Source organism: Phoenix dactylifera, chromosome 7, assembly GCF_051530095.1.
Source record: "Phoenix dactylifera cultivar Ajwa chromosome 7, Ajwa_hap1_PhDact_Kaust_v1.1, whole genome shotgun sequence".
Classification (NCBI taxonomy): Eukaryota; Viridiplantae; Streptophyta; class Magnoliopsida; order Arecales; family Arecaceae; genus Phoenix; species Phoenix dactylifera.
The window spans coordinates 29,064,744-29,078,172 of NC_143196.1; the positions used below are offsets into that span (position 1 = coordinate 29,064,744).

Genomic DNA, 13,429 nt, shown 5'->3' on the forward strand with positions numbered 1-13,429 from the left:
TGCTTATTTGGTAATAATTCAAGAGTGAAGGTTGTGCGAGAAGAAGATATATAAACAATAGTATGCCTTTTTTTTTCTCTTACTTTTTTTTAAAGACTAAGTGAGGTTGATCTCCGTTGTTCTATCCTATACCCATCCCATCTTTGACGAGATAACTCCAGCTGAAATCGAACTCTTGAGCCTTGCCTTAAGAGAATAATATCATCCAAGCAAGTGCTTGATAATAGTAATATGCTAGTTATTTTGTAATTATTCATGATGAAAGTAATTGGACATAGCATACGTGTAAAGAAAAAAAGGTTGTTCCATGAGAGAATATTTTGCCTATGAACTCGATCATTATTAAATTAAAAATATGTATCCCCTCTAAGGTTAATTCCATCCTCCTAGGAGTCACCTTTTCTCATCTCCATCTGATGGCCCCCTAGAAAAGACAAAGGAGGTATCAAGTGTCACCTTATTACTGTCCTGGTAGCCGAATCTAGCTGCATCGTAAGCTATTGCTGCCTTCCATTTGGTTCCATGTCATTGTCTTTATTTGTCATTTTTCCTAGCTTTTACAATGTATGAACATGCCTCTTGAGACAAAACCATACAAAAAGAAATAATGTAACCCTAAGTTTGACTTAGAAGCTTCAATCAATTTTAAAATCTAACTCTCCTAATAAACTTCTTTAACTGTAAGCAACTATCTATTAATCTTAGGATTTATATCCTAATCAACATCCCCATCATATCATTAATGTAAAAGGTTGAGACCAAAGGGTATTTTTTTTTAATGAGAAGACAGCTTCTGGTTGACCTCGAAACAATTAGGACATGCATTTGTGCCTTGCGATATCAATTTCAAAAGGTGACACTTGGCATAACCATATCAAGATGAAGGCATAGTTGATGTTGCTAATGGGCTTGCATCAATTGTCATGATATTCTTTATTTTTGCAGGATGTGATGGGGAGAATCTTTCTGAGGCACTAGAAGCAAAAAGACAGGATGGTGAGCATCTAAAGACCCTTTTTTCCTTTTCCTTTTTGAAATGTGCAAGATACCTTGTTGGAGAGTGGGATATCTATACTTGATCGAAAGTTAATGCATGTTAAGCCTTAATTTGCAAGAAACTTTTTTCCATTCTGTTGTAAATCTTAGTGCTGCATGCATATGTAATTCATTTATTTTAATAGATCCAGCAAATTGTGTTTGGTTAATCTACATAAAATATCAAGAGGTTAAATCAAAACTATTGTGGGATGCTTTTAAAGTGACTAGACAAGTTGGCTTTTGGGCAAGGGGTTTCATTTAGATTAATGCATATGCTCGTTCGACTTTTATCTAGTGTTATAGTTTAATTACTTTCTGGTGTTTTCCTCTCCGATCCTCCATTCCTAACATTGAGAGCTGACAATCTCAGGTCAAGTCTGATTCGGATGCTAATTTCATAGATACAATCAGGCTAGCTCAAGTTCTATCACACTTCCAATATATCTAGAAATGATCTAGACATAGATTTGGAGTTCAACCTACTCCAAGAGTTCGAGATCTAAGCCTGACTGGGATTGGATCTGTTTTGAGTTACATCTATACTAGAAAGCGTATGCACTCAATGGAATATTTAAGTTCAATCTCTAGCATGTCTAACCATATTCTTTCCCTGGTAAAATTTTGACTTGGTTTTCCCATGTTAGAACTAGGTAGAATTTTGATTGCTTTGTGTCTTCATCAATACCGCCTGCCGATCACCTCACCACTCTCCTCCACCCTCTCTTTTCGCACCTTTAAAACCAAGCCCACAAGCTCCAATTCCCTCACCACTCTCCCAGGCCTCTTCGATCTCCAACCACTCTCTTCCCTCTGCTCTCCTCCCTCCACTCTCCTATCTCCATGAAGAGAAGAAGGAATCACCACCTTAGCCCTGTCGGAAGCCCACCATCCGACACCGAGTCTGGTGCAGCTACTCTCGGTCATGGCCCCGACTCCTCCCTAAAGGACCAAGACCGCTTCCTCCCGATAGCCAACGTGAACCGCATCATGAAACGGTCCATCCCCGCCAACGCCAAGATATCGAAGGAAGCCAAGGAGACGGTGCAGGAGTGCGTATCGGAATTCATTAGCTTCATCACTTGCGAGGCCTCCGATAAGTGCCACAGGGAGAAGAGGAAGACTGTCAATGGCGACGACCTCCTCTGGGCCATGACCACCCTCGGATTCGACAACTACGTTGGGCCCCTCAAGGTCTACCTCAACAAGTATCGGGAGACCGAAGGCGAGAAGAATTCCATGGCAAGGCAGGGTGACCAGTCCGCGGATGTGGAGGGGAATCACAGCCCAAGTTCTAACCATGGTGCAAGTGGTGCTAGTGCAATGGCTTATAGCAATACTGTTATTTCCAATGCTAGCCCTATGAGCTTTAATGGCAAGTTTTACTTGGCCAGGCCACCTGTGGCTCCACAGGGCTTTGGACGGGGAGGCGGAAGGACGATGGGGTTTGGAGAGCACTCCAAGATTGGAGGTTTTGATATATATGGATAAGGAGAGGTGGGGATGGAAATGATGGCAAAGCTAGCTTCGCCTATCCACATCCGTGGAGTTATATGGTAATAAAATTTCTCCCTTTGGAGCTGATAAACGGACTCTCTCTTTCTAGTACCTAGTTGCAATCCTTTTGTATCCGTCTTTCTCTAGTACAACATATAAAGAGATCGGAGGAAGAATGCTTCTTAGAGAAGAGAGGTGTATTAATGAATCTTTTTTATATATACCTCACTTCGAGTTATTCTTCAACTTCATAGAAACGAAGTCCTTGGAGATTCTATAGCAAAGGATGCTTTAGTCTTACCAAGAATATATATACAGTGCTCTTTGCATGATTAAAAACTCTCTTGTGCTTTTGCTTTTCGAGATTCATGCATATATAACTAGATACCCACTGTCCCAAAGAACATTTCTCCCTCGCCGTTCTAAATAATGTACTAGAGAAAGACATGACATGAACTCGTTGGCTGTAGGAATTTTCTACAGTTCGAGAATAGGGGGCACTTGCTGATGTAGTTTGTTTCGTTATCTCGATGAAACGGATCACAGTTTTCTCCTCTACTTTTTTTCTCCGAGGAATTAATAAGAACAAGAAAAGTCGAAGGGCTTTGCTTTATAGGAATAGCTATGCCCCTGGTTATTGAGCCCTTGTTATTCCGCTAGTTTCTTTCTTTCACCCTCTTCCTTTGAGCCCCCTCTCCCATGCACTCCCCGCTTTCCTGCCCCTGTGCTTGCATGCTAGTTACCTGAACCTGTGGAGCTTCCTCCGACCACTGGCGAGCCGATCTGACTCCGCGAGGCCCTAATTTGCAGACTTTGCAAGGTTGGGAGCTTTTGGGTATCCCAAAACCCCACTTCTATCTCTCGTCTTCTTGCTCCCTTGTCGATGTGGAGTCGTCCATCATAGGTTATAGTCTTATAGATGGCCCCAACCCCAACTAGCTGATCTAGTAGTGCCTTAACTCCCTTATCTGCAAGCCCTTTAGGCTTGGGAGTTTTGGGTCCTTCAGCTTCCTTGGCCACCATCTTCCTCAAACCCTCTCTCCCTTTTTACCTATTGTAATTAGCATAATTTTAGAGAATACGTAATAACTTGTATCAGCTCATATTTTTATTTTTTTCTTAGCGTGATTCTGTATTAGTTAGTATTATTGTTCTATTAGCATAATCTTAGAATGATTTTAGAGATCACATAATAACTTGTATCAGTGAATATTATTTTTCTTTATTAGCATGATCTATATTAGTCTATATTATTTTTTCTGTATAAAGTCTGTGCGCGAGTATATATAACCCATGAAATGTGTCGAACATAATAGAACAGAAAAATAACATTATTTTTCTCTTCTTATGCAAATATTTTAACACTTACCTCTTCCAATTGTTGGTGAGCCGGTCCGACTTGATGACATCTTGGTTGGCCACTGATAAGAATTGGGAGCATGAACTTTTTCAAAATTCCATGCTCTTTCTCCAGCATGGATGCTCGCTCACTAACTTCAAGGTATTACTAGTTCCCCTTCGACTGCTAGCGAGCCAATCTACATGGGTTCTTTGCCCCTATAATTAGTTGCCCCATCAGAGTTGGGAGCATCATTTCCCCAAAAAAACCCGCCACTCTTTCTCTTGTGGTATTCCCTCAATAGTTTCGAGGCCCTCATAAGATCCTCGACGACTGCCAATAATTAACAAGCCAATCTGGCTTGGCGACTCCCCGGTTTGTCGACCCATGGCCTCCCTTTGTCCAGCATTATGCACTGGATTTTTGCTTCCATCTCGGCTATGCATTCTCTTGAACTTTCCTTCATCACTAAGGTTAAGAAGTGGACTATTATCTACAAGTTATTGATTTTTATGGGAAAACAAGATATATTGTGGATGATTTGGCTATTATGTTTGGGCATTATACAATTTGTGGGCTTGTTTTTTTTTAGGATAGCTCTCTCTCTCCCATATGCCCACAGCATGTTCGGTACGTAGATCGACTCTTTGTGGTTATTGATGGAAGTTGCTTGGTGGTTGAGCTACATTTCTTAGCAACATAATTTTGCATGTTTTACATTATTAGTTCGCCACTTGTATGTTATACCTATATATACGCATAGTGTTCTTGATTAATAAATGTATATGTTGTGAGAGGGCAATATATATCACCCTCCTATTCCTACAACATATTCGATAGCATGTCTATGAGGACTCTACATGGATGTAGATTTTGATCTTGTTTTAATTTTACATGCTGATTTTCTATAAAATTTTTTATATAAAATATTTCAAATGCATTTGGATGGTCAAAAAGCCAACTGTTGCACATGCACTTGCAAGATGATGGTGATATACCGAATGCCGCTCTTTGAAGACTATACCGGATTTGGAATGTATATGGCATTGTCATGATCTATTGGCCAATAACGACAATATTTTCACAATCAAAGCTTTCATCTTGCTTTTAAACTGATTTTCCATGCATGCTTAGAGTTTTTAGTTTGCTTTCATTATTCTCCAGGCACAAGGTATGGTTATCTATTCTTTATTCCAAATGCCAATTTAGTCGCACACCATGGCTGGACGACTTGGTGGTTGAGCACGTTGTGGATGCTATTAGGATGATACCATATAAAAACATAGATTAGTTATTTGTATTATCATAATTGTCGATGCAATCTTTGATATTATCTTTTTTTTGTTGAGTTGATGGGCCAGTCAAATGATGGACCTGACTTATTAAGATGAGTCATCGTAAAGAAGATCCATCATCCACATTAACAAGCACATGAAGATCTGCATGCATAGTATGAAATGTAGAATTTCTGACCCCATTGCGAACTCGTTATTTGTATTTGCAATGTTATTTATCATGTAATATTAACTCTGTTATGGAAATGATTTTTTATTTATTTCATAGTTGTGGTTATCTTTTTTATGTACATGTCTGAGCTATCTTGGCTAACCATACAAGCAAGGGGCAAGGGGTCTACTGAATGTTAGGCTTGGCATGGGGGTCATGAAAGGAGGATAGAGAAGTTGTTATTACCCTAAATCCTCAAACCATCATTCTTATCAAATTTTTCATATTGAGAAAGGTTAGTTTTGTTTGTACAATATTCTCTCAACTTATTCCTCTGACTGAACAATATCATGATAAAATAATCCTAGACAAATCTATCGAACCAAATGCACAAAACTCTTATTCCATGGAATAGCGCTATTCCACCAAACTTATCTGAATAACTTTTTTTATTTTTTCAAAAATTATTCCACAATCAAACATAGCCTAAGAGATCCAGCCAAAATCTCACATCATTAATGTGCTCAAGCTCATTTTTTAAAAGATGATGTATTCAAATATTCTTTGTTCTTCTTCTTTAAAAACATTTCTTTCTTTTGTTACTTTGAAAGTCAAATGGATTTAGCATAGAATGGGTTTATTATAGTAACTTAGGTCATAATAACTTAGGCTCCAGTGGATTCGCTACCATTAGCATTGTAGTATTTTCTTTATTATATATACACTATTTTTCTCAATCTCATTTAATAATGCTGCTCAAGGGATCTTCTGCAGCCAAACTTTGTAGGAATTCTCTATAACTAGCACAATGTCAGATTTTAATAGGCTAGAGGAGTACATTATGAGAAGTGTACATGTTAGATTTTCGTAAGCTAAAGAATCAAAGTGAAATGTATGTGAGACTCCTACCACCTTCAGAATAATTTTATATGGTGCTATAGATATCAGCCCTTCGTCCAAAGATATCATGAAAAAATAATAAAACAGATCACAGAAACAAATTTGACTTGAAGAGAAATCGACAAATCCATGATAAACAAGTGGATGAGTTATGCTTACTGGGTCTCGGATGACCTATCAACTTATTCTTCAAAATGTTAAGGTGTGCAGACAAGGATGACCCATATCTCTGAAGTCTTAAGAAGCCATAAGTCGCCTTTTGGAGAGGATGAAGAAAAAGCAGTGCTCCTGAGAACCCCTTGATCCCTACTACAAGCAACCAAAGGATCAATATCTAGAATAAGTCTATCAAACAAGAAATTGCGGACACTTGAAGGTAACGACATTAGTAAAAAAAAAAAAAGGTACATGTGGATGTACAAAAGGATAGGAGCTTTATAGTGGTACTTTAAGCTTATTCTATGTGCCTTAGGCTTGCCTTCAATTTCTCTTGGTTAATTTAAAGACAAAGGATAAGCACATATGGGCATTAATAGTGTAGTTTATATTGAATAAAGTTTTCTAATATTTCTCTTGATATAGAATAAAGTTTTTGTTCTTTCTCATGCATTTGCACATACACAAGCACACACATATGCTTGCACCCAAAAGCACCTTGTTGTCGTTACTTATTGAACCCAACTCCACCTATCTAAATTTAACCAACCCAATGTCCCTCTTTTAAATCCCCTCTAAGACAATCTATATAAATCTATGTCCATATACAGATTCCAAAGGTTCATGTGAAGTTCCCAAAATTCAATTAACTGGAATAATTCTAGCAAATACTTATGATTATCAAATTGCATGGATATCATGAATATTCAAGGGCTCAATAAAAACAATAGATTCATGCTTGATCCAAATCTTAATAGTACACAAAATAGACAATGCGATTTTCAAAGTTTTTGTTAATAATTAATACAAAGTATATTTCCAAAAACTATGCACATATTATTTTAAAAAAAAATTGATTAAGTAGAGGTTATTTATCTTCTTATGCCAACCAAACATCTTACAAATTCGTGCATACTTCAAAATCAACCTAAAACAAGATAATTGAGAGTTAAATGCTAACTTCTGTCTATCCACCTCTTCATACCACTACAACAAATGTTGGTTTTCCCGACTAACTTTTCCCGACGCTAGGGGAAAGCGTCGGTAAAGGTTGGCTCACAGCCAACTTTTCCCGACGCTTTGGGTTAGCGTTGGAAAAGCGAAAGAAACAACGACGCTATAAAGCGTCGTTATAAGTTTAAGATATAACGACGCTTATAAGCGTCGTTATAAACTTTAAAACCCCAGCACCTCGCTCGATCGGCCCCCCTCTCCTGATTTCCTATCTGCAACGACGCTCTGAAGCGTCGTTATAAGTTCAAGAAACAACGACGCTTATAAGCGTCGTTAGAAAACTTAAAACCCCACACCTCGCTCGATCAGCCCCCTCTCCTCATTTTCCATCTGCGAGCCCTAGCCCCTCTCCTCATTTCCTATCTGCGAGCGCGCCGACACCCCCGCTGCCGTCGACCTCTCCTTCTGAGGTAATCCCTAGCTCGATCGGCCCCCTCTCCTTCTGAGCCCTAATCTCACCTCCATCCCTAGCCCCGATCGGCGATCGAAGACTCCGCTACTCCGCCGCCGTCGAACTTGCCGTCGTCTTTGGTAAGCCTCCTACTCCTCCTTCTCTTCCTTCTCCTCCTCCTCCTCCTCCTCCTCCTCCTCTTTGTTTTCTTCTTGTTTTTAACTCTCGCCCGGCCCCGTCTCCTCATCCTCTGCCGGTCGATGCCCTAGCGCCGACATCTCACCTCCATCCCGAGCGAGCCGTAGCTACTCCGCCGCCGTCGACATCGCCGTCGTCTGAGGTAAGTGATCCTCATACTCTCCGTCGATATAAATTGGTCAGTTAGATCTCCTTCAATATTTTCGAATTTCTTAATATCCCCCCTCTCGCTTGGGGCTTCTCTCTATGTGGTTATGCTTTTTCTGGGTGTTTGCTTGGGGTATAGCCGGGTTCACATTAGATATGTACGGTTAAATCTCTGGTTTGCTTATGAGGACTAGAATTTCAGAGCACGGTGACGAAGATAGCTTATCATTCACTGCTGCCAGATGATTCTTTTCTGCGTTCTTTGCAGAATCGACAAGAAATAATTGACTCCGGCGTGTCTGGATGTTTTGATATTGTTTGACGTTGTTTTGACTGTTTAAAATTTTATAAGATTTTCTTCGATGGGGACAACTTTTTTAGGAGTTTGTATTTTGGTCTGATCAATTGTTGACTACAATTAGTCCAGGATCTGATCAGGTAAAAACTATACTTCCCTTGTTTGAGTACGAATCTTTCATTTTGAAGATTCTGTGGAAAAGGTTGACTTGTTATTCATTGATAAATTGCTCTTTCCAGTTAACAAGATATGAAAAATTAACATGCATTAGAATCCTGTCATCACATAATCAAACCGGCTAGCATCTCTTTCAGGGGAACGTCCATTCCTTATGTGGCACTATCTCTAAATTTTTGTTGATTTATATTTTATTCCTTCAATCCATTAGGGTGGAATACATGGTGGTGCCTGCTCACGTCCCCATATGGCTAGTTCTTTTTTTCCCCTTAAGTTATTATGGCAAAAATGCTTCCAAAACAATCATATCCATTCGTGCTGCTAAAGGAATTATGCCAAACGTCATGTTAGCATGTTTTTATATCAAGTATGAATAGGATGCATTTTTTCATTATAATTTCTAGCTGTATGTATTCTACCTTACCATTGCCATACTTCCATCCCAGTTTTTTTCAAAGTGAGAGAGAAGAAAAAAAGAATCAACTTTTCAATACGTGTTGGGTAGTAATGCAGTGACAGGTTCTTTCAAATTATTCTAGAGTTGGAATCTAAGCTTATACTGTTCACCTTGCAATACAATTGATGCCTTTATCACTGTGACTGCCGACTAACTGAAACAAAAAAGCCTAGAACAATTTGATTCTATCTATGATTTAACCTCTGAACAATTTGACTCTGGTGAACACCTAAGTATATGGCTGGAAACTCTGAGATCATATATACCTGCCTGTTTTGCTGTCAGCTTCACACATTGGTCCACATTGATAGCATGATGCACCCAATTATACTTCATAAATAACTGAAGTCTCCAATCACTGAACATATATGGGATGATATCTTACAATTAAGTTATCTTTGTTGTTAGTTATAACAATACAGAAACATGGCTTAAATCCTAAAAATAGTCCCTAGAAGATAGCATGAAACACAGTTTCCATAACTTCAAATAAGGAATGCTCTAGAAGATCTTTTTGTACCATGATTTCGTATTGGTGATTCATACCCTAATTTCGTTTATTATTGTTTTATATTACTTGCAGTTCAATCAGTATTTTAATAGAATGGACAAAAGTTGGATAAATAAGTCGAGATCCAGTGCCGAATATTTGAATGGAGTTCAGAATTTCGTTAAATTTGCTTCTGAGAAATCTGAAATGAATGGGAATATTTTTTGTCCATGTCAAAAATGTGTAAATTGTTATGCTATCGCTCCACAAATTGTTGAAGAACATTTGGTATGGAATGGTTTTCTGAGGGGTTATACAGAATGGATATTTCATGGAGAGTCTAAATTGTCGTCTTCATCTAACCAACCCTTAGTTATAGAACACACTGCTAGTATTGGATCTAGTAACACAGACAGAAATCCTGTTGTAGAAGATGATATGAGGGGCTTACTCAGAGATGCTCTTGAACATAATATTAGAAATTTAACAGATTTTAGTGGAGAGCAAGAAGGAGCTCCAATAGGTGATGAGCATACCGTTACTGAATCTATACATGTTGAGGAACCTATATACTCTGAAGATAACACAACTCGGTATCATAACTTGCTGAAAGATTGTGATAAAGAACTATATCCGGGTTGTAAGAATTTTACGAAGATTTCTTTTATGGTGCATTTATTTCATTTGAAATATTTGAATGGATGGTCTGGGAAGTCTTTTACTATGCTTCTTCAATGATTAAAAGATGCATTTCCAGAAGGTGTTATTTTACCGTCAACTTCTTATGAAGCCAAAAAATTAGTAAAAGACCTGAATCTTGGATATGAGAAGATTCATAGTTGTCCAAATGATTGTATTTTATATCGTGGTGATAATATTAATGAAGATTCGTGCCGAACATGTGGGTCTTCACGATGGAAAAAACAAAATGAAGACGGGCATGATTTGTCGAATGAAGCGGATGCTACACAGTCTAAAAAAATTCCGGCTAAAGTTTTGAGGTATTTTCCTCTCATACCTAGATTGAAAAGGATGTATGCATCATCAAAGACGGCTTCCTTAATGAGATGGCATGATGAAGGACGTACATGGGATGGAATGTTAAGACATCCAGCGGATAGTTTAGCATGGAAAGCATTTGATGATAGGCATCACGAATTTGCTTCTGATGTTCGCAGTGTAAGGCTGGGTTTGGCAACGGATGGATTTAATCCATTTCGAACGATGAGTTCTACATACAGCACTTGGCCAGTTGTTTTGGTTCCATATAATTTGCCACCATGGATGTGTATGAAACAGTCTTCACTCATTCTGTCAATGGTTATTCCCGGTGATAAGAGCCCAGGTAATGATATAGATATTTTTCTGCAGCCTTTAATAGATGAATTGAAAAAGCTATGGCAGGGTGTTGATGCATTTGATGCTTTCACTGGCCGAACATTCAAATTGCGTGCAGCTCTTATCTGGACAATCAGTGGAAATAAGGCGAAGCTAAAGGCGGATTGGAAGCACGAGGGCATGACTGAAGAGGAGGTGGCCCGTGTTTGTCCTCCAGATGTAATCTCTCATCAATGGAGGGAGCTTGTCCACTACTGGTTTTCCGAGAGAGCTCAGGTTGTGTATATTTTTTCAATACCTTAGATTGTATTTACTATTATTATAGATTAAAAATTTATACATTTTATGCATTACATTGTTTATTGTTTTTCGGGAAAGACATATTCCAATATTGGTAGAGCTGCTCGAGCATCACAGACTGTTCCTCACACTTCAGGCTCCATGAGTTATGCGAGGCGTAGAGCTGAATTCGTAAGCTTTCTTGAAATAATTTAAATTTATTTTAAATTATTCTATCATATAGCATGTATACTCTTGAAATATACTTTTTGTTGTAGGTGGATGATAATGGGAGGGAGCCTGGTAGGGTGGAGTTTTATAGGATGACTCACACCCACCGAGATGGCAGCTTTGTCCGAGAGGAGTCAAGAGATATAGTTGTATGTATTCATCTTTGACTTGTGCTGTATTTTTTTTTGGTTCTATTATTCGCATACATTAATTTGATTTTTTTTTGGAGAGATATAGGATAGGGCAACAAATCTTATTTCGGAGCGCGTCGGGGGGTCATCATCATCCGACGCGACCCATAATATTGAAGCTGAAGTGCTCGCTGAATTGATGGGCCCAGAGCGTTATGGTCGAGTGAGGGGTTATGGCGTTGGAGTTACCCCCACTCAGTTGTCTTCAGTGGGCACATATACAAGAAATGCCAAAGAATCTAGTAACACTGCAGAAGTTCGTCGGCTTCAAGCAACTATTGATGAGTTGAAGCAAAACCAAGCAAATTTGCAGTCTCAGCTTACGAATATTTCTTCCATGTTACAACGGTTTCTCCCTTCTCAGGTAAAAAACTATATGTATTTTAATATTTTACATATTATCAATTATGATATATGAGTTAATGTATCACATTATTCTTAACTTCTAAAGTTTTTTTTTATTTTTTTTGTAGATTCCTGATACTTCAAACGCTAGTAGAGATGATGATGGAGCTGAATCCCGTCCCTGATGCATTCTAGATTATCTTTTATGAGTTTGATATGTATATGTTTCTGCTTTTTCAGAGTACATTGTAATTTGCTTTTTCAGAGTACATTGTAATTTGCTTTTTTAGAGTACATTGTAATTTGTATGGCAGCTTTTCTGATACATGAGTCAAAAACATGGAGTTTTAATCAGATATATCAATATTCATATTTTGAATGATCTGAGTATTTGTGTCAATGTCTCAATGTAATACAGGTTCATATTGTTATAATATATGTTTTGTAATTTGTATTTTACAATACGGATTATTGTTTTATTTTTTTTAAAAAAAGACAATTTCCGACGCTTTTAAGCGTCGGTAAAAAAGGTCGGGGCACCACCGGCACGCTTGTGCCGACGCTTCAAAAGCATCGGCAATTGAGCAATTGCCGACGCTTAAAAGCGTCGGGGAAAGGTAATTCCGACGACGCTTTAAAGCGTCGGAAAAAACATGGATTTACCGACGCAAAAAAGCGTCGGGGAAAATGCTTTTTTGCGGTAAAGCCATGTTTCTGGCATGTTTTTGCCGACGCTTTATAAGCGTCGGTAAATCCATGTTTTTTGCCGACGCTTGAGTAAAGCGTCGGCAAAAACTTTTGCCACTCTCGTATATGCGACGCTTTGCCAACGCTTGGCGATTCGTCGGGGGTGTTTTAGCCGACGCTAATTAGCGTCGCCAAAGCTCAACGAAAGCGTCGGCTAAAGTCCTTTTTCCTGTAGTGTACATGATTATTCTAGATATTTTCAACTCTCGAGTCTATACCACTACTGCTAGCTAATCTATTATAACGTTTATTCCTCCAACAGGAACATCCTAAATTACCAAATTTTAGGTTTAATGCGTAAACTCATCCCACTTCTAATATACTATATATTAGGAGCTAATTCCATATCTATGTAGCACAATAATTTATCCAAGTCAGAACTTCATAGTCTTCCCTGTTTGATGGACAACTATAGTATTTTAGTGATTTTCCATACTTCCTTTATGGAATAATACTTAAAACTTTTAGACCCAAAGAAAAACATTATTAGTGCAATTTCACCAAAAATCATGCCAGAATACTAAGTATAAGCAAGGTTCTAATCAAATACAAGATCAATACTTTGTGCTGCCATTTCCTACATGACAGGTTATTTCAGTGATTTAATTGATCAAGCTAACATCCTTCAAAAATTCACAGATTTATTGATCCATGAGCTAACAGCTTCGAATTAAAATTTCAGATTAAAATACTCACCAATTTTGAATTAAAATTTTTGGATTGTAATAGGGCAGAACCTATCTCCTCGAAGAT

General features: G+C 38.3%; 1 protein-coding gene and 2 pseudogenes across 1 annotated transcript; all 3 read left to right on the forward strand.

The window, feature by feature from the left end:
- Nucleotides 1-1,351: 1,351 nt before the first annotated feature.
- LOC103721203 (nuclear transcription factor Y subunit B-1 pseudogene) lies at nt 1,352-3,117 on the forward strand (annotated as a pseudogene).
- A 6,296-nt stretch (nt 3,118-9,413) lies between these two features.
- Nucleotides 9,414-11,045, forward strand: LOC149753218 (uncharacterized; annotated as a pseudogene).
- On the forward strand, nt 11,034-12,311 carry LOC149753219 (uncharacterized). The gene is made up of 5 exons (XM_089924093.1): nt 11,034-11,159; nt 11,262-11,354; nt 11,441-11,542; nt 11,631-11,948; nt 12,058-12,311. Exons 1-5 carry the CDS (start codon nt 11,064-11,066, stop codon nt 12,112-12,114), a joined length of 666 nt encoding a protein of 221 aa, XP_089780219.1. The 5' UTR covers nt 11,034-11,063; the 3' UTR covers nt 12,115-12,311.
- Nucleotides 12,312-13,429: the final 1,118 nt, after the last annotated feature.

What these genes read in the sequence shown, in the direction of transcription:
- LOC149753219 (XM_089924093.1), top strand. Translation starts at nt 11,064, where the DNA reads ATGACTGAAGAGGAGGTGGCCCGTGTTTGTCCTCCAGATGTAATCTCT. An exon ending in CGAGGCGTAGAGCTGAATTC is followed by an intron (nt 11,355 to 11,440) that starts GTAAGCTTTCTT and finishes TTTTTGTTGTAG; the next exon opens with GTGGATGATAATGGGAGGGA. An exon ending in AGGAGTCAAGAGATATAGTT is followed by an intron (nt 11,543 to 11,630) that starts GTATGTATTCAT and finishes GGAGAGATATAG; the next exon opens with GATAGGGCAACAAATCTTAT.